Raw genomic sequence first — 21,556 nt, 5'->3', positions numbered from 1 at the left:
CTCAGTTATGTCACTGTGGAGCTGAATAAGCCTCTGCTTTACAGTACTTATGGATGTTCTCTACTCCTGCAATGAAATCTCAACAAGTTCCACACGGTGCTAACAGAGAGGGATAGTCTTTGAAAAAGTGAAAGTCTCTGAGCAAGTTCTTAAAACCTAAGTCAGATCAAATTATTGCAATACAACCTAAAAACTGTATAAAATCCTCTAATTTTACATGCATGATTAAATATGTTCAGTTGATTATAAAACATTGCCTCAATTCGGAAAACTTGATGTTAGATTCTTCTCTTGCACACTGTAAGCGGAGCTGCTGAATAAGGAAAAAGTAAAAAGTTACATGGACAGAGTATGTTTGGCCACTGAACTGTGCAACAATTGAAATTCTTTCATTTAGAAAGCATTGCTGGTCATCATTATAAATAATAGAGTAGCCACAGGCATGTAGAGGACAAAAAAATTGAAGCATTCAGCTAGAGCTAATTCTAGGCTCACAGTTATTAGATTCTGCACATACAGTAGCATGGGTGGGTCTTCTTGACCTTGTGACTTCTTACTGCAACAAGAACAAGAGCTTGAGCCTTGGGACCATAAATCACTGAATTGTGCTTGTGCTGCTGGTTGGAGAGCAGGGAGGACTTGTGATTAGAGAAAAGTGGGTGGGCTGGAATATTACAAGAGGGAAAGGGATCAAGCAGAAATAGCGTGCTGTTGTACAGCAAACATGCTAGCACCTTTCGGCACAGATATTTGTACTGGCAGCCACAGCAAATCCATTGTGGCTGGAGTTATAACTAGGTGGTAGCAAGCAAGGTAGTTCTGTACGGATGCTAGAGGGATAAGGAGTGAAAATGAATGTATGATTGCAGAGAGAGCTGAGATGCTAAAGCAAGTATTTTCATGGAGCACCAACAGCTTTGTATTGCTGTTTTTCCTTGAAGAAATCTGATTTCTAGATGTCTCATGCTTCTGCCTAGACAAGATGTGTAACTCACTTTCTTAGCCAGCCTGTAACTTCATGACATTAACAACTAAAAATATTCACCTTCCCTCAATCGCAACAGACAAATCTTCCAGAGTAATTAACTACCCCAAAATACATACATGGTCAAAACTCACATTTGCCAAAGTTCACTACTAAAATCATCAAGCTCACAAGGATAAAAAATAATGCTCCCAAACTTGGTGAGCAGGGACTTAGGCTTGATCACATTTACAGTCTGATAAAAAAATGAATACATAAAAATCCTTATCAAGACAAAAAAAAAAGTTGTTACTCTGTGTGTGTGTATATCTATATCTGTGTATACATATATGGGAACCTGCTGACAAATACAAAGGAAGTTTTGTGTTGGGGCTAGAAACACAACCCCAGACACATAAATGGCAGAAAGACAAACTTCTACTTCCCTGATGCTTGTTTTTTTAAAGCTGTAATACATTAAGAATGATGCAGGTCTGTCCCAGCAGGGATACCTTTATACTAGGTTAACTAAGAGTAATTTTCTTACATTTTCAAATGTGGAGGTTTCCTTTAATTTGCATATGACCCATGCTGCCCACTCTCAGTCCCATGCAAACACCTTGGTCAGCTTGTTATCCAAGCTGGAGCTCAGGAACTTTACAATAACCATGCTGGCTCGTCATTCACCAGGACACAGGGAGAAGGGCAGTACCACAAAAGGTCCTGAGACACAGGCCCCTTCTGCTGTTACTGCAATTCAGAGCAAACACCACTGGTAGCAAAGAGCGCAACCTGCTTTTTTCTGAGCAGCTGCCACTACAATTTGCTTCAAGTTTATACACAGAATTTTGTCCCCCACGGGCCATCTTCTCATCATACAACCAGGACATGAAATTTTATTGTATTTAAAACTTATTCATGGAATATTGTATAAATTAATCTTGTATTCTTAGAAAATATAAATGTATTTGCTTTACATTCTCTCCCTATAACAATAAAGTGCTTTTTATAGTCTATGAAGTATAAATACATATGCTTCCTTGAAAGAAAGTCCTAGAGCATTAGGACAGCAAAGATGAACATATATTCCATAGGCTCATTTGTACTTTTGAAAATGCTTTTGTTTTGGAATGCCAATTAATCTGTAGTTTATTGTATTTCAACCTTCAGAAGGTCACAGGATTTAACTCTTACACCCTTGCCAATGTCAGTTGGCTCATGATAAACATTCATATTTGTTTTATGATCCAGACCAGCTAGTGGGTTTTATATACGGTAAGAATGAGAAATCTGACAAAAACAAGTGATTCATCTTTATAACCTGAGTAGAGGTCGGAACCTTCAGTAGAATCTTAAACCTATTCATTTATTTGTTCAGGTTGCTGGGCTTGCTTTCCTTTTTTTTTTTTTTTTTTTTTTTAAATTAACATTGATTGAATGCAATCTTAAATATTCAGTACTTTCTGTAAGAGGGATTTATTTGATAATTGGAAAAAGCTTTCCTGGCAGGTAGCTCGCTGGACTTTCTCAATCTGATACATGCTCATGTTCTGCCACGATGGCAGAAGGGAGGAGCTACTGATGTGCTCATTTGCTTTAAATTGTTTTCATTTTCAGCTGAAATCATTAAGAGTGACCTGAAGTGTAGAAACGATGTACAGAAAAAATAAGTAATTTTGGTGCAATGGTGTCAACAGATTGGTGCAACACTCTCAAACTTTGCGTTGAATCCATTTACAGTGGTAACTGCAGTATACTCCTGTTGGTGTCCTGTGGTCCAGATTTGGCCTGGAGGAGAAACCCATCAGGCTTGCTGCAAGAAATAGGGCACAATGTTCATGTAGCAAAGGTTGTCTTAACCACCAGACATCTTCCACCTGCACCCAAACATCACCCAAAGTCAGGGGCTGTTGCTTCCACAGTGACCAGCAAAAATGAGGTGGGTGGGGAGGTGTTATAAGAGCGAAAAGGCACATGGCTACTGAGGTTAAAATACTGCTGTAAGTTTATGCCTCATGCTAGATGCCTTAGGGATAGCAAAACCTATCACTGCATACCTCAGTAGATTAAAAAAAAGTCTGTACAGCATTGCCAGCAATAACAACTTGTCACCTGAAGGGACAGGAGCCTGGAACGTACTGGAAGTGAGGAGACAGAATGGGTGTTTCTACAGTTCCCACAAATTCAACAAATTGACCCACTTCAGATGCCCCGTTTTGTAGAGCTGTTGTGGTTTGTTCTGGTTTGGAAGGTGGAGCTCATCTCCGTGCTCCCCAGCACCCTCTGTCTCTTTGTGATACAGAAAATTCCTGCCCATCAGCAAATTTGAAGACTAAGTAACAGCAGACTACACTAGTTAGTTTACACAGTCAGAGGAGCTGTATTGATTTGTACAAGTAGGTAGTTTCAGCATAAGCACACACAAGCCAAGTAAGACTCCCACAGAAAGTCTGCAAGGAGATTGATTCAGACATGTCCAAGCCTTCCCAGTCAAAAGCAGAGTACCTGGCAGGAGCACTGGCTAACTGGTTTTGTTTAGAGGATGTGTTAGCATGGGAAAACATTGTGCCAAGGCAGCCAAGCTCATTCTGGCATCCAAATCCACTTATTCAAAAGGGACTTGGTTATCCCACAAGGCTCTGCTTTCCATCACAGAGGCATATGTGAAACACCTGCTATTTAGGAACAAAGGTGCAGGAAGGGGGCTGTTTTTGCTGTAGTTATCTGCATATGCTATTAATAATACAGGCTGGGTTTTATCATTTGCTTAGAGCAGGGACATAACTGATTCACACTACCTGGGTGCTGCAGGGGCCCTTGTAACTCCAAAGATTACCCTTTACCGTACTCCTACGTGGCCATAACATCACCTAAGCACCCAGACTGTTGTCCTCTATTTCAATAAGTAACATCCCAAGCCACAGGCTGCACTTCTCCAAACATAAAACCTTCCCTGTGTCAACAGAAGATGCCATGAAAAGCTGAAGAACCTTAAAAGCTGAGGAACATGCCAGGGGAGTGAAGTGACTTTGCCGTGGCAAAAACGTACATCCACTGCGAGAAGGTTATTCAGCACCCTGCAGTTCAGAACAACTTGCTTTTGAGTTCTGCAATTCAAATTCACTGACAGCATGAGGCATTGATTCAAACCAAAAGAATATGAACTGAAATGGTAGAGAATGAATAATCTCTTGCGTTCTTTTCCAATACAGCTTATACATGGTAAGGATTTTGCTTAAAGATTTGTTCTTTACTGCACCTTCTGTGACATTCTGAATTATGGCACAATAGAAAAATCAATTAAAATGACTACTGAATAGTTCTTTATCTGCCACCCAATCATCTTCCTCCAAAAGAGGTATTTCTACAGTGCATTATACATGAATTAGCCCTGCTGTTCTAAAATAGATTAGAGATCCTTTAGCCTGCAGCTTCAGAAGAAGAGTAAGCAAGCAAACCATAGGTTTTATATAAGCACAAAATAACTTATAAATATGTACCATTACTCTAAAACCTAATCTTTAATATGCCTTCCCCCCCCCCCCCCCCCCCATGATTTCTGATCTTTATTAGAAATGACATTTCATTTCTGTTGGTCACCCCTCTCTGCATACAAGCAGAGATGTACACTGCTTATCACTCAGTTCTTAGTCATTCTGCATTCAAAAACCTCTCACTGGAAGAACAGTAGTGCATATGGACAAATAGACAACAACAGATCAAAGTTTTAAAGCACAGGGAAATTACTGCACACTTGAATTTCTGGGAAGCTCAGATAGAGTTTCACAGTTGACAGCTGTCTTGTATTTCTCACTTGACCACAGAGATACCACCACTCCGATAATTGGGCTCCTGGTGTGCTGAAACCACCACTTAGCCCTGAAAATCAAAGCTGATTGCTTTCTTGTTTGCTCCGTCTCATAAATCTACTTTCTCTTTTCTTACTCTCTGACTGCAAGTGCTCTGTTATTTTTTTAATCCATTTTTTATACAATGTTTACCATACTAGGGCTATAGTCCATAACTGATTCCTAAGCACTCCCACAGCATCTCAGATTAAAAAGAAAACCAAAAACTTTTGAGCTCTCGGAATGCTTAAAGTTTTGGTCAGGATTCGAGACTCACATATGCACTTTTCTTCACTTTTACCATGTATTCAGTGAGATTTGAGTAACCTCAGCAGACTTGCGTAAAACTAACTTTTTCTTCGAGTAATATGGTGAAGAATATGAAAATAATAACCAAAATATTTTGATCAAAGACAAAAGTGAAGAAAATATGAAAGGTACTTCTGCCACGGGAAAAAGTAGCACCTCCACATAAAGCAAACGATATAAAAGATCTCTTTAGATTTGGCTGAGAAGACCTTACTTAGGGCTTTGCATCTTACACAGTACTCTGAAACTTGTCAGATGTTATGTCATACACTATATTAAAGCCTCTACTATACAGAACCTTTCTCCACTGATACAAAGGAATTCATACTGCAGATGACAATTTGTAGGTCAGAGTTTGAGGCTGTTAGAAAAAAAATCTGAAAGAAATATGCTCAGTTTGTCATCTGACTTTGTCTCTAAACCATACTATAACCACCTTACAGTCACTTTCCAGAGCCAAATCTTAGAGTTTTCATTTTAATGCAATTTTTTAAATATACAACAGTATTGTCTCATTTTAATTCTCAGAAAAAAGAAAGTACCTTCAAAATCCCCATCTCTGGCTTTTGCTGCAAGTTCTGAGGATGATATACTTTCTTGACATAAAGCACAGTCTTCCAATGCTGCACTCCTTAAACCCTGATTAACTGTAAAACAAACCAAAGAGTACTCAAATTAGTATTTTTCCAATTTGCACTTAAAATATTCACATTAGGACTTCTGGGATTAGATTACAGTAGCATCTGTATGTACCTTCTTAGACTTCTTGCTCTTTCTTTACCCCGACACAAACCGTGATTTAAAAGTCTCCTCTATTCTTCTTTGGAATGACAACAGAAATGAAAGATGCTGTTATTACAGGACATACAGTCCTCTTACTTCTAGCAGTTTAGTTGTATCCTGTATTTTATTTCCCAGTTCTTAACTTAGATCTTTTACAAAGAAGTAGATTATGAGAACAACCAGAGATTCCCTAAGTGAATCACAGACATCAAATCACATATATCAAAGAGAAACTTCATCCCTGAAGTCCCTGACTTTTATTTGCTCATTTTGTGTATGCTTGCTTTTGACTTTTTTTTTTTTTTTTTAAAAAATGTAATAGTTCATCCATTAGAAATTATTCCAGCCAAGTACTGGTGACTAACATATATTTCCTAGTGATAATTCTTTACAGGTCCAATTTCTTTATATTACTCTTATTTCAATGTTCAGGAGCTCTTTGATCCTCTCTACCAATTCTGTCTAACCCCCCCCCCCCTTTTTTTTTGCCTATGAAAAAAACAGTCTCTTTTCACATCATGACATCCCACCACCATAAAAATGTGGAAGTTTCAACCACAAGTAGAGGACTGTAATGCATGTTGTGCATTATCCCACTGCAGAGTTCAGCTGAATTGGAGGTTTTTCTGATAACTTGAACCAACTTTTAACTTTGTGTTTCATATAAAAATCCTCCATGCTTTTAAATTAAACTGGGAGAAAGGGAAAGCAAAAGTTTTCAATCATGAGGAAAGGGAGAAAAAAAAGAGCACTCTGATCACCTTCAGATGCTGATAGTTCTAATCATAACAAAGGACTAAAGCAATTGCAGTCTTGCTGGGATGACATGGTTATTTTTAGCTAAGTTAGCAGACTTGCCTCTTTGAAAAAGAAATAATCAAAATGGTGACAGAGAAAAAAAGTTCTTGCATTGGCTTATAATCTAGTTCTGGTTCTGTTATCCTGATTATCTAGAATTCAAAATTGGTTATTTTTCTATTTTGAAGCCAAATTCAGCATTCTGCAATTTCTTCAAGACAGGCCAGATTTCAGCATCTTACTGAGCAACCTCATTTTATAGTCTGCTCTTTTTACACAGCTATTTAAACTTCAGAATCAAAGATACACATCTTGGTAAATTCAAATGTGTCCAGCATGAAACAATACCAACGGGGGCGGGGAGGGCGGGGTGGGTGGAATCTATGAAGTCCAAACCCTGCATACTTTATGTTATGACTATATGGGCTACAAACACTGTTCTGTTATACATAGGAATACAGAAACTAGCAGACGTACTCTCAAGGCTCTAACTGTTTCAACATTTGTCTCAAGACGTACTGCTGTGTACCTATACCTCCAGTGACTTCGACCTGTTTGCAGTCTGTTTCCATGACTTTTTTAAACTTAGATCAAATCACTGGACAGTGAGTCCTGTCAAGAAGTTGACAAAATGTTAAGGAAATTCTTGTCAAATAGTTAATGGATCTCCATGGGGCTATCAGCAAAAATTCACTATAGAAAACAAACATTTAGAGCTCCTTACCTTTCTTTTGCTTTTCTTTGTCTTCTGTTTCAGGTTTGGTTGCCATAACTTCAAACAAGGTCTTTAAGATACTCCTCAGATCACTAGCATAGTTTGTCTGCAACTGGTCAGCAACACCTAGGAGTTTGAGAAAATGGGTAAGCCGTTACTAGACTAATGCACCAGCCTTTAAAAAAAAGTACTTAAATTTGCCTGTTGCTACCAGTAATGGCCTTGTATTTATTTTTGAGGGGATCACTTGTTCATGTCAGGAATAAAAATTGAACATTTAAACAAACCAATTTTCCATAATGGTCAAGTTACATTCTGGCCTTTATGCTACCTGCAGTCTGATACACATCCTCCTTGTCCTTTGGCACGAAACACTCAGAGATCCTTTTGCATAAAAATACAACAAAGGCTACTCTCATACCTGAGATACAGACAAAAAGGCGGTGAATAAGATCATTACTGCCATGAAATCTGGATCTGATCTTTTCTCGTGTGGCAATTTTAGCAGCCTGCAAAGCGAGCTGGATTTCTTCCTGATCAATGTCATCAGATGAACAAGAACTTGTCATTAAACTGCTGTTGGAGAAAAAAAAAATAAATAAAAAAATAATGTAAATCTTCACTCAGTTGCTCAAGATGTTCAGCAAATCCTAAAGGACTTATGATTCAGGCAAGACTCTATAGCAAACTGGAACTAATTGCTGCAAATTCTTGTTGAAGTTAATCAACATGCAACCAATCACCATCATGTTTGATTTTCACTCTGTGGCATAGCTGCAAAAAAAACTTTTAAGCAGAAAATCATTTGTCTGTATTTTATTGCATCTTTCTAATTATTACAAAGTGCTGTGCCATTTTTTCACATTAACTTTGTCTGAGAATTCAGTCCTGAGACCATACTCCACCAAAAATCCAAAAGGGGAATATCAACCTAAAAATGAGAAGGTCAGTTCTGAAGTCAACTTAGAAATTTAGTAATGTAGAAGTTAATTTGAAAAAAAGAATTTCTGAATTATTTTACCTCAAAATAGTGAGAATAGAATCTAAATATAACCTGACATTAAAAAAAAGGAAAGAAGAGTGATAAAATATAATTTACACAGTAGAGAGGTAGATTAGTTCCCTTATATGCATAACTGTAGAAATTGGTGAAATGTCAAACTACTGTAAAAAACAAAGGCTCATCAACTCCAAAGACACAAAAACATGTCACCAAATATCTACTAGACATTTAAATTTTCTTTTAAAAAACAGATGCACAGTTGCCAGCCGTTTCCACACCCTCGCCCCCTGCTCCCCATTTATGGAGAAGCAGCTTGAAACAACCTGAGACTGCAGGGAGGCTTTGGTGGGAATCCAGCTTCTTCAAATATCAGGAATTACCTAAATATTTGTAAATCAAGATATATTTTTAAAAAAGAAAGTACTTAGAGAAAAAGTAGCACTTCACCAATAGAAAACCCCTTAATTGGGAGTAGAGCGCAGGATATAATCACATTGAAGTCCTAAGGATTCACTCTGTTGACCGAAGGAGACATGCCTTCTTATTCTACTACATTCAGAGACAGAGGAACACTAAATCATTTTCCCCACATATTGGAAAAAAATTAGTCTCACCAATGACTACAAAAAACTAGAATATTTTATCTATAACCATACTTCGGCTGTCCAGAACTCCAGCGCACACTACCATGCAGACAACTACTATGTTAAAAAAGTTACTGACTGCATAAATAGCATGCATAATGAAGGAAGTAATTTCTAACACATTCCGAGTTCAATCTGCTTTTGTTAGGTGCCGAAACATTTACCACCTTACAGATCCCATCCCTATGACAGTATGCAGAAACAGTTACTGAAGGATAAGACACACAAGTAATGTTTATGATTATTTATAACAAAATTTTATGGGATATAGTTTTGACATTCTACCTGTAGGCTATACAGGTAATCCTTTAAAATGTAAAAATGAATTTATTAGGCTATATCTTAAAAGCCCTAGTAAAAACAGAACTGAAAACAAATAAAATACTGGAGATTAGTTATTGATAGAAATATCAATGGGAAATGTGTAGCATGAGTACCTTAACTGGCTTCTCATTCTTTCAAAGCCAGAGCAAAAAGCAGGCCTGGAGGAGACTAATTTTGTTCATGTTATCTATTGCTATTAACAAAAGCAAGTTCTTGTAAAAAGATGTTAGTTCTATGTTTACAGTTCGCTCAGCACCACGACTGACTAGGTTTATTAAAGACACGAAGAATTGAGCAAGAATACTCTCTCTTGATTTTTCCTTTGCTTTTCCATAGGGGATATTTTTTTTTTATATATATATATATAAAAATAATAATAAGCCTGTCACTGTGGAAAGGTCTGTGCTCAAGACAATGAAAAGGTCATGTAAGAACGTGGCTTAAGAAGGAGCTAGCTGAAACGTAGCAAGAGCCAGGAAGCAATCCCCGATTCGCAATGGTACGCAGTTAGACAATTGCCTATTTGCACAAATGCTCACATACAGAGAGAGGAGTTTGTCTGCCTCGTAACACAGCCAAATAAGGTCTACTTTTTTTTCTCGTTTTTAAAAGAATTGATCTTACAGTGATATACACATTTACACTACAAATTCCTCTCCAAGGCAAGCATGGACCTCATGACAGAGACAAATGCAGTCTGCGTGTGTAATTATATAACCCCAATGCAAGGGTCTCTTTGAGACTCCCAATAAGCAAGAACCTTAGTGCAGGGGAAAGCAGGGTGGCTGATCCAAGGATGACTCTTCCCTCCAAATCACAGCTGAAGAAATATTTCAAAGTAAGGTGTTAAGTGGGCAGAGAGCTATGAAGAGTGCTTTTCAAGAATATAAACTACTTAGTCCTTTCCTATTCTGCAGAAAGGAAGAAAGGCTTATTGCACAATTCTGACCAAGCTCTGCAATTTTAAGAGGAATGCAGTTTTACCTACTTCCTAATTCCTCCAAGCAATGTGGTTTGACCTAGTTCTGTTTCAGGCTATTCTATGTTAGATTTTGTGGTGTGTCATTAAGACTGGTCATGTCACACCACAAGACTGGCTGGAACTTTTTTGTCCTAAAAATCCCTAGCATGGAGCACATACAAATTGCTTCAGCACTGTGGGATGGAAGGTCAGTATGTATGCACACTCCACATTTATAACATACTTTCATATGCACAGTCACAAGTACTATATGCATACACAAGAGGTTCAGAAAAGAGGGCATTTTGTATTCAGGATTGCTTGTGCCACTGCAAAGAGAAAAGTGAATGCTCTAGAATAATTTATAACTGGACCTAAGAATCACTACAGAGTTAGAAAAAATTACTCTGCATTTACCAACAGGACCAAGTCAGATTTAGACAAAGATGACTCTCAAAGAATGACTAATGACCATCTGTTCTTTATTTTAAAATATATCTTACTGTTAAAGAATGTAGCCATAAAATTAATATTGTAGAGGCAGTCAGAAATACTGTAAGAACAGAAACATTGCAATTGTTTCAGATAAACAGCAAAAAAGATAGCTTTTCTTATAACAGGGTATCCCAAAAAGCAGTGATTGCATCTATACAAATATTAAAGAGTCTCGTGATTTTTTAAATTGATATTATAGAAAATAAACCTGAATTTTGATCTATGGAGTTCAGCTTACCTTTTGTCCAAATTATTCTTTCAAACTGTTGTTAGTTCTGTAAGGAATACCTTTCCTTCTGGGCTTATCTAACATGCATAATTTGGCTCAAAATTCTCAGCTGATATCAGATGTGTAGGAAGCATTTCACTGATGCCAGACTACACTCAGATCTGGAATGTTTCACTGCCAATGATGCTGCAGAATCAAGTATCACCACAGAATACAAATAGCCATACCAAGTAGCTAGAGACAAGTCCTCATTTTCTCAACTTCTTGGTGGAAGGGAACCCTGCATTACCCAAGGAATTAGGTTAAGAGATAAGACCAAAATAAGCATAGAACTCCCCTTGTGAAATGTTTTTCATATAAACAATGCTTATCATGTATTTATTTTTCAGACTGTAGAAACATTGCAAAGTTAACACATCTAAAGGTGAATATAAAAAAATAAGATGTTATGCCAAAGGCCAATTCCAAACAGTAAACCTTTTAGATTATAAAGGAACTGATACCCTTTGGCCGATACAATGAATTAGCTTTTTACCTAACTTGGCTAGCATTTATCTGACAATTTTAAAATTACTCTCCATTTGACATGTTAGAAGAGTAGCAAGACTCTTTCAACACTTTAAAGATGTATCTCTAGAACAGCTGCCTGGTCTCAAGGCTTGACTGTGATATTTAGTCAAATACGTACAAGCAAACAAAAGTCAATAACGTAACTGTACATGATATCATCTTTCACCCGTGAAACCAATCTGCTTTACAGCTTTTAAGTGCCAAAGGATACTTGTGAGCCAGGTTAAGTAGTAGTATCCATACATAATGGAAAACAGGACTGTGGAATAAGAATGTTATGACTGACATTTTCAGAAGTGGCCAGTCATTTTAGGTAACCATCTGTGATACCGTAGGCTTTGTGCTGTATTTGTTGGTCATTGACACTCATCCAAAACCGGTAAAAGCAGCAAAGTCTAAAACCAAATAACCAAAGTCAATTAATTCAAAGTTGGTCCAAATTTAAATATTTTACATTTGTGCTCAAAAAATAGTTAATAGCAGTAGGAATCTGTGACCACTCATAGATGTTTCTTTCCAAATTTGTCTAGAAGTGTTCGGTTCATTAAACCTGAAATCTGCTCTGAATTGAATGCAGAATGTGTGAGATTCTCTGAAAGAATTTCTCATTACTCACAGACAAACCCTCATAGTATCTTAAGTATGCATTAAAAATACAGCAGTGGCAGATAAAAAGAATTTAAAATCTCATTGTATCAAATATAATGAATACAAAGAAATCAACTGAATTATCACATTTTCAAAACAATCATAAAAAAACTTTTTAAAAAGTGGTTAGGTTTTGTTTCTTTGTCTTTAGAAATCTTGGAGGAAAAGCAATAGGTGGTTACTACTCGCAAAGGAGAAAACCCAACATACCTATTCTACTATACATGATGCAATTATGCCACGAAATTGAAAAGGAGACCACCCTCTAAGTCTCTGATATCAGGCAAGGTCTTTGATTGCAACTAATTTTCAGGTATAGATTTCAGAAGACTGTCTTTAAACCAAGAGGGCTCATGTTCCAGCATGACAAACTCATCCCAACTAAGTCTAAGAGCAAAACACTTAGAAGTTCTATGAACAATATTAAAAATGTTTACTAGAGAAGTGTTAACACAATTCAGTGACTATCCCTACACCATTTATGTTATACAAATACCTGTGACATCAGTGATGCCTATTCACTTGCTCTGGAAATCTCCAGCAAACTACACAAGCATAGGTAGGATGCAACTATTTGCAACAAAACAGGTAACACCTTCCTGCTGTAGAGCGTGAATTCAAAGCTTGTGAATCCACTTCATAGTGAATTCAAAATCCATGTATTAAATGGTACTATTCTGATGCAGAGGTTTACCCACTTAGCAAAACCAGAGGGATGCATTTTTAGACAAAGTTGTTTTTTAGGAAAATTTCATACATGCTGTATGGTAGCAGGTGAGACCCCTTCTACAGCAGGGAAATGTGAAAACTTCACAAAAGGTTTTCTGTGATTTCACACATTCCTATTTACATAGAAGGACATTGCAATTATAAACCATGCTGAAAGTTTTTACAAAGGGACAGTAGCCCAATTCTTAAATATCAGAGTTCATTAAAAAATTCATGACAGACTGCCCACAAATTATAAAACAGTGCAGTTCCTTAGACTTAAGTGACATGAATTCATTTGCACTAGTTGGCCTTAACGAATCTCTCATGTCCATTACTTAAGAAGTCACACATTTTGAATAACTAAGATAAAGATATATAAGTGTATAGCTATATCATGTACATGGATTTCCCTATATATAGGTATGTATGTATGTTTTGAATATTATAGTTCTTAAATAATTTCTCAAAAAAACATTATCATGAGCTCCCTAGCTTTCATTTTTGTTCATACAGAATTTAGCACAATGACCACCTTATGGTCTATTGTCGTGGTTTAACCCCAGCCAGCAACTAAGCACCACGCAGCCGCTCACTCACTCCCCCCCATGCAGTGGGATGGGGGAGAAAATCGGGAAAAGTAGCAAAACTCGTGGATTGAGATAGGAACGGTTTAATAGAACAGAAAAGAAGAAATTAATAATGACAATGATAACAGTAATAAAATGACAACAGTAGTAATAAAAGCATTGGAATGTACAAATGATGTGCAGGGCAATTGCTCACCACCCGCCAGTCCCCGAGCAGCGGTTCCCCGCCCCCACTTCCCAATTCCTATACTAGATGGGACGTCCCATGGTATGGAATACCCCGTTGGCCACTTTGGGTCAGATGCCCTGGCTGTGTCCTGTGCCAACTTCTTGTGCCCCCTCAGCTTTCTCGCTGTCTGGGCACGAGAAGCTGAAAAATCCTTGACTTTAGACTAAGCACTACTGAGCAACAACTGAAAACATCAGTGTTATCAACATTCTTCTCACACTGAACCCAAAACATAGCACTATACCAGCTACTACGAAGACAATAACCCTATCCCAGCTGAAACCAGGACATCTATGACAATACCAATAACATACATTTTTCATCCAATCTATGATATCTAAGTTTTTCTCTCCCATTTGATTTTTTTCATACTTTAAGTAAATTTAAAAAAAAGAAAAACAACACACCAAAACTTCTGCAGGCAAATCTATGTTATTATCTGCACAGTTTCTAAAACTACTTCATTAACTGGTACATTCACCCCACTGATAGTCATGTAGGTTGTAACTGTAAAGCTCAACACTAGCCTGTCAACCTGTCTTTCCCGAGCTACTATTCTTACTTTTATTACTCTTACTTTTATACTTCATAAGGCTGTAGTCAACTCTGGGTTCCAATTTGCAAGAAAAGAATCAACTACTCCAAAGGCTATGCAAAGGATTAGACACAATAGCTGGGGAAAGACAAATGTTGCATGCGTGAGGAATGACACGAGGAAAATGACAGGGGTTTGGGTAAGGAAAATGTAACTCCATGTCACTAAGAACAAAAAAAAAAATACTACTTCCCATCCTGCTTTCTGCAGTACCTCCAGTGTTTCTTTTTGGATACTCTCACAAGAAACACAATAAACAGCAGGTTAAAACCCCATGGTTTCTAACATGTACTAGTTTTGATATGGTTGGGAGGAAAACTATGAGATTAATAGCTTTTCACAATTATTTTAAGTGAAGGGGGTGGCTACACACTCAATCTTAAAGTCATTTAAACCAAATCCAGAACATGTCTTATTATTCAGGTAATAGCATATATTTATTTAGCCAAGGACTATATTTTAAGCAATTACCCCAGTGGCTACATTTAAAGCAGACTAAAAAAAAGCTTTAATTCAGAGCTTTATTTCCTGACTTTTTAACCCTAATGTTTTATTAAATCAAGAAGGTTTTAAAATGCAATCCCTTAGGTATTTTCTAAGAAAGAAAGGCTAAAGAGAGAAAAAAACCCCAACACAATAGCCAACCAACCCTTAAAGTGTTCCCAAGGCTTCAGAACTTTGTCTTGAGAAACCAATAATACAACTGCATGCAAATCCCTCTATCAGGAACAATCTAGCTATATACCATAGGAAGTGGACTTGACTAGACCACAGTATTATCACATGCACTAGCAGTGCCCAGCTCCATACTTGGTACGACATGTGCTAGAAGCCCCATCTGCTGTCAACCTTTTGAATTCCTCAGTAGGGGGAATTATTTTTCATAGACTGCAGGATTTGCAGAAGCCTCTCAGCTTCTTTTGCTCCAGTAGAGGTGGGCAATCTGAGGTTGGCTGATTGAAATAAGGAATTTGGCTAATAGGATTAGTCATGTGTCCTAAGTGGTATCTTCAATCAGAAAAAAATCCTGAGCATTGAACACTAGTAAATTTGAAATCAACAGCTTCTGCTCCACGCCCTGGCAGCTTCTGTAGCTGCCCACTCCGTTGGAAGAACACCTTCTTGAATCCTTCCTCAGCAATGCAAACCGCAAACTGCAGAACATTCTCATTGTACTTACCATGTTGGACTTTTGAGAAAACACAGCTGTTAAAGCAGCATCTTGCCAAACAGGTCCACTGTAAGAAACTCGAGGTAGACAACCAGCTTATTCAAACCCATTACTGCTCTGGCCTGGGTTTTCACAAGAATGCAAAAATACTGTATTTCAAGTGGGAACTAAAATAAACAACATTGCCAGTCCAGGATTTATCAGCTTTAACAGTGCTCTCTCCCAAATAGCTTTTCTGGTCATTATAGATAAAACTTCTGTAAGAGTGCATATGAACAAATAACTTAAGAGCACCAGTAATCAACAGGGCTGCTTTCTAAGCATCAAATTTCATGCCAGATACTTGCAAGGTACTACTTTTACTGTTTTTCTTAAAATTTAAACAAAAAAGGGATAAAACCTGCAAGACAAAGATATTGTAAAATGAAAAAAAAAACAACTGAAAATTTAAGAAGTTAGAATATTGGTTAGGTTCACCTAAGATTTTCTCAATTCCACCATGATGATGATTTTTCTAACACCTCCTTAAAATCAAACATGCATTTAAAGCTCTCAAATGTTCACTCATGCTGCAAAAGGACAAATAATATGAGATTAGAGCACAGAATTATTTAAACTTCAAAAATAATCCTGAAGTGGAAAAACTGAAAGTGAAAAACAGAACTAGTACAGCATTTATGAAGAAATGATATGTAGTATCAGCTCTGGTACCTGATACAGCAATAGAAATACATCAGTCCCAGCTTTTACGCCTTATCCAAAACTTGACACAGGACAGAGAGAACCTTGATACCTGATGCTGGATACAAATACTTCCAAGGTGTGACGGTCTGACAAATTCAATGGCTCAAACATCCGCCAAAAGAGCTTTGCTGGAGAAAACGGCCTCTGTAAAAATGCTGGAGTTTTGTGAACAGGCCAATGTGGGCAGAGAAGAGGGCCCCACGGAGGGTGGGAATGCACTTTTCCAAAGCCCCAATTCCTTATCTTAAGCGATCAGGAGAAGGAACACAATTTATGCCTTCCTGGAAGAAGGCGGCCCCACAGAAGTTGGGACTGTGCTTCTACCTTAAGTGGCCATGGCAGCAGGAAGAGAGAGGCAACTCCACAATGAACTCCCCCCCCGCCCCCTCCCCAAGCTCACCGACTGATTCCAGTGAACCCCCAGGTGTGGGAACTGCGCATGTTGAGATCATCAACAAACACACTATTAAAGAAGAGAGAACGAGTCCTCAGTGCACACCCTCCAGAACTGGATCTCTACACTGGCTGGACCAACGCTGGACCCAGGACTGGTGAAATCCTTCTTTCTTTCTTTCTCTCATTCTCTCTCTCCCTCATTTGCCTTCTCTCTTTTCCACAGTCCCTACATCTCATCCTTTGAAACATAAACCGGTGACCAAGTCTGAAACTAGGAGTGGATCTAGACGCCCCTGAGCTCCTCTTTGAGAAAGAGTCCCAAAAGCAAGGGGGTCTGCTCTGAACCTCATGACTCAACAGGAGGGCTCTCCTTCTGATACATTTCATGTTCCTTTTTCCATTTCATTTCTCTGTACTTCCCTCCTCTTCTCAAACAGCGGCTTAATGACATGCTGCAAGGTTCACATTAACAAGTTCATGTGTACTTGGACAAAGTTAGCTAGGTTGAATAGATTTTGGTTGTTGTTTGAACTCCTCTAGTGTCGTTTCACCTTAATTCTGACAAAGGAAATCCATGAACTTGAGTTGCTCCAACTTTGGGATGCGACACAAGGGCAAGGAGAGTCATTCCACATAGCTTTTCAGCAATGTCCTTGTGATATGCAAGCAACTATTATGTATGGCATAGAAAAAACTGAATTAATTTAGCATTCAATTCCAGCAGATACTCTTGAGTTGCAACTCCTGTGTGGGGCATAAAGCGATGGAGAAGCAGCACTGAAAAACATTTTCCAGCAAGAGGAACTCTAAGGGATAGGGAAACTTATTAGCACAATGTTTTCGTATCACCTCAATCAGTTCCCTCAAAAAAGAATACAGAACAACCAGCTAAGGCATTAAAGCATCCTAGGTCTAGGAGAATCCCGCAGGAATTCGGTATCCAGCCGTGGGAGTCAAAGCTGAGAAAAGCTAATTAAAGTATTAGGTGGAGCCTTAAAATTTTAATTAGAAAAGAAAGCTTTCTCTTCATTTTTCACCTTCAATGCAGCTGTAAGTATAAGGAAATCCTCTCTTTTTTCCACCAATATAATTATGGTTTCACAATGTATCTTAGTTTTAGGCATTGCCAAAATCTCTGCAAAAACTGAGGTTACTATAGTGATTTTAGTTAATTACACATAATCTCAACACTCCCAAATATGCTATTCTAAGGGTCTTTCTGGGAGAAAAAAAAAGAAATCTGTAAAATAAAATCTAATTTCTGAAAGCTAGTAATTTTTGTTCTATTAGTAACACAGGCAACACCAAGCGACATTCAACAACAGATTTCTACACATCATTAAAATGAACATAATTATAAATGTGCCCAAATTACTAAAAATGAAAATTACAAGTGAGCTATGTAGAAACAAGAACACAAACCCATTATTATCACTTTTGTCAGTCTCCAGCCAGATGATATGCCACCTGGAATACAGTCCCCAAATGGCAAATTTGGGGGCGTATAACAATTTTGGTTGAACAGACTTAATGCCTCTGCCACTGATGGTAGTCAGCTTAAAATATTGCTGTATTTCACTTGATTTACACAGAGAGGAACATATTTTATATTTAATTTACTTCAACCATATTGGCTATTTTAACACTGCTAAAATATGAAGTTTATAATTTTAACAGGGAAAGACCAAAAAACTTGGAAAAACTGAATTTTCACCTTCCCACTGTACCAAGCACTCATTAACAAGTAGTTCACACAAGCTGCCTGGGTTATTCCTTGAGAAAATAAAATCTGCATCAGTTACTTGTTACTGAAGACAAAAATACGCATATAATATACCCAAAAATACCTTGTGGAATTTCCTGAAAGGGAACACTACAGCTTAGAAAATGCTGCACCATTTGGAGATTCGATTTTTTTTGTCTTGCAGGGTGAAGAACAAGATAGGCATGAAACACGTCAAGAAGAATCCTGGCGGTGAAAAACTAGAGACATCTGCTTCAGTCACATATGTCTCACTGACTAAAATCATAAGCAAAAGCTGACAGACCTCATCAATGCTGACTTTTTTGTTTTGCTGGTACTGCTCAGCTGGTTGTTGGGGCAAGGGATTTAGCAGCAAAGCAAAAAGATTGTACACAGGAGCCTGTTTATGGCTGTATTAATATGCGTATTAATTGCCCTCACACTGCTTGAGTGACAGAGCTGTACAAAACACCACCGATTCACAGTGCCTAAAATGTACACAGGCAGTTTGCAGTTCAAAATAATTAGGCAGGAATAGCGTCTATAGTGGAAGTCATTCTGATTTGCTCAAGGTATAAACCCCTTTCTCTTCCCACAGCTCTTCTACCTGAGCTCTATTTCCATGATTCCAGTACAGTACATGTGAAGCCATTGCCACCAGCCTTTTTCTGGTTATGAGCACTCTTTCCATAAAGAAGAGCTATCCAGAAAAAAAGAGGAAAGAAAATCTACAGTAATGCATTGATCAAAACAAAAATGATAGCACCAAACATTAATGTAGAATTAATCCGTTATTTTGCACCGTTTAAACACAGATAACCTGAGCAGGTTAACAATGGTAAAACTGCAAGAGAGGAGATCTGGAGACACAGCTGATCAGGTACACTGTGACACATCAGTTAAAACACATTAACGTATTTGTTGTCCCCCACACTATCATCTGCAAGATCTCCGGAGCAGTCTGTGCCTGAAGGACTGCAGCCCGTGGAAGGGACCCACGCTGGAGCAGTTTGTGAAGAACTGCAGCCCATGGGAAGGACCCACATTGGAGCAGTTTGTGGAGGACTGTCTCCCGTGGGAGGGACCCCACACTGGAGCAGTGGAAGAGTGAGGAGTCCTGCCCCTGAGGAGGAAGGAGCGGCAGAGACAACGTGTGATGAACTGACTGCAACCCCCACTCCCCATCCCCCTGCACCACTGGAGGGGAGGAGGTAGAGAAAATGGGGAGTGGAATGACGCCTGGGAAGAAGGGAGGGGCAGAGGGAAGGTGTTTTTAAGATTTGGTTTTATTCCTCACTACCCTACTCTGATTTGATTGGTAATAAAATTAAACTAATTTTTCCAAGTTGAGTCTGGTTTGCCCATGACAGTAATTGGTTGAGTGATCTCTCCCTGTCCTTATCTCAACCCACAAGCCTTTTGTTCTCTTTTCTCTCCCCTGTCCAGCTCAGGAGGGGAATGATAGAGCAGCTTTGGTGGGCACGTGGCCTCCAGCCAGGGTCAGCCCACCACAAACATCTTCCTAAATGATCTGGACGATGCACTTGAGAGCACCACCACCAAGTTTGCTGATGACACCACACTGGGTGGTGAGGTGGATGCATCAGATGGGAAAGCCACCTTACAGACAGACTAGGACAGGCTGGAAGAGTGAGCTAGCAAGAACAGTATGGAGTTTAACAGAGACAAGGGCAAGGTCCTGCAGCTGGGACGACACAACCAAAGAGCCCGGTACAGGCTGGGGAGCAGCCTTGCTGAAAGGGACACAAGGGTCCTGGCGGACAACAAGCTGAACAGGAGTCAGCAGTGCACCGCTGCAGCCATGAAGGCAAGTCGGATCCTGGGTTGCATCTGCAGGGACATTACTAGCACAGATAAGAGGTGTGATCATGCCAATCTACCAAGCGCTTGTCAGGCCACACCTGGAGGACTACTGTGTACTGTTCTGGTCTCCACAATTCAAGAAAGACGCAGAGTGGAGAGGGTCCAAAGGAGGGCCATGAAGGTGGTGGAGAACCTGTCCTACAAGGAGAGACTGAAGGAGTTAGGTCTTTTCTCCCTGAAGAAGAGAAGGCTTGGGGGGACCTCATCACAGTATTCTAGTACATAAAGAGTAGTTACAAAGAGGATGGAGGCTCTCTCTTCACAAGGAGCCACATGGAGAGCACAAGTTGCACCAAAAGAAGTTTCACCTTGATGTAAGAAATAAATATTTTACACTAAGAACAATCAGTGACTGTAACCTCCCCAGGGACGTGGTAGAGTCCCCATTGCTGGAGATTTTCAAGGTGTGGCTGGATAGGATGCTAGAAAAATCTCATGTAGGCTTTCTTTCTCACAGCAGGTTGGACCAGATGATCTTTTGAGGTTCCATCCAACCTGGGCTATTCTATGAACTGACTAGCAAGGGAGCTTCAAACAGTCTCCTGCAAAACACCCTCTATTTCTGAAGCAGGTAATCAAAATTTCATGTCATTTATATACTAAGAAAACCTTCCCTGCCTTGTTTCACATGTGTGCTTATACTAACAGGGATATACTCAAAGTATGCAATAAAGTAAGCGGTATCCTTCAACTATATCCAGCAAGCCAATGCCTTCGGTTCTGCCCACATGTATGCAAATACAGATATTCTAACGGAAATACCCAGATAAATATCCCACTCTAACTGCTGGCAGAGTCAAGCTGTTTTAGCATAGACTTGAGTCACAATACATTGCAGATAACTCCTTTTACAGACTGTAAGTACCAGGCTAAAACTTTACCACCAATTTTTATAAATGCCTAAAACTGTAGAATAATATACCACAAAACATCAATAGTTAAGCTATAATGACATATATAAAAAAAGTGACTGCTGACCAGGGAAGGCATGTAATGTATCATTAAGGTTAGTTTTAAAAGTTATTATTATTTATATTTAAAATTGTCATTTATTGGCTCATCATACCCTTGAAATGAAGAAGTAGGCTTTACTGTGTACTCTAGGCAGGCAAATGCTTGAATACAGATTCATCAGTATTTCTTCTTCCCTTGCACTCTTACACCAAAAACTCCAATGAGGCTTGAAATCAACTAATTGTTACTA

At 38.7% G+C, this 21,556-nt stretch overlaps 1 protein-coding gene across 5 annotated transcripts in view; it reads right to left on the bottom strand.

The window, feature by feature from the left end:
• Positions 1–21,556, bottom strand: part of ZFYVE28 (zinc finger FYVE-type containing 28) — a 164,929-nt gene that overhangs the window by 8,922 nt on the left and 134,451 nt on the right. For 4 of the 5 annotated variants that reach the window (XM_049793175.1, XM_049793197.1, XM_049793214.1 and 1 more), the window contains 3 exons: positions 7,839–7,993; positions 7,427–7,543; positions 5,664–5,768 (listed from right to left, as the gene is read on the bottom strand). In XM_049793175.1, coding sequence (XP_049649132.1) covers positions 5,664–5,768; positions 7,427–7,543; positions 7,839–7,993 — 377 coding nt within the window. The remainder of the gene's footprint in view (positions 1–5,663; positions 5,769–7,426; positions 7,544–7,838; positions 7,994–21,556) is intronic. The other variant, XM_049793186.1, reaches the window with a different exon arrangement.

This window comes from Accipiter gentilis, chromosome 3 (genome assembly GCF_929443795.1).
Source record: "Accipiter gentilis chromosome 3, bAccGen1.1, whole genome shotgun sequence".
Lineage (NCBI taxonomy): Eukaryota > Metazoa > Chordata > Aves > Accipitriformes > Accipitridae > Astur > Astur gentilis.
The sequence above is the reverse complement of the archived record's forward strand: the minus strand, read 5'-3'. Positions and strand labels throughout refer to the sequence as shown.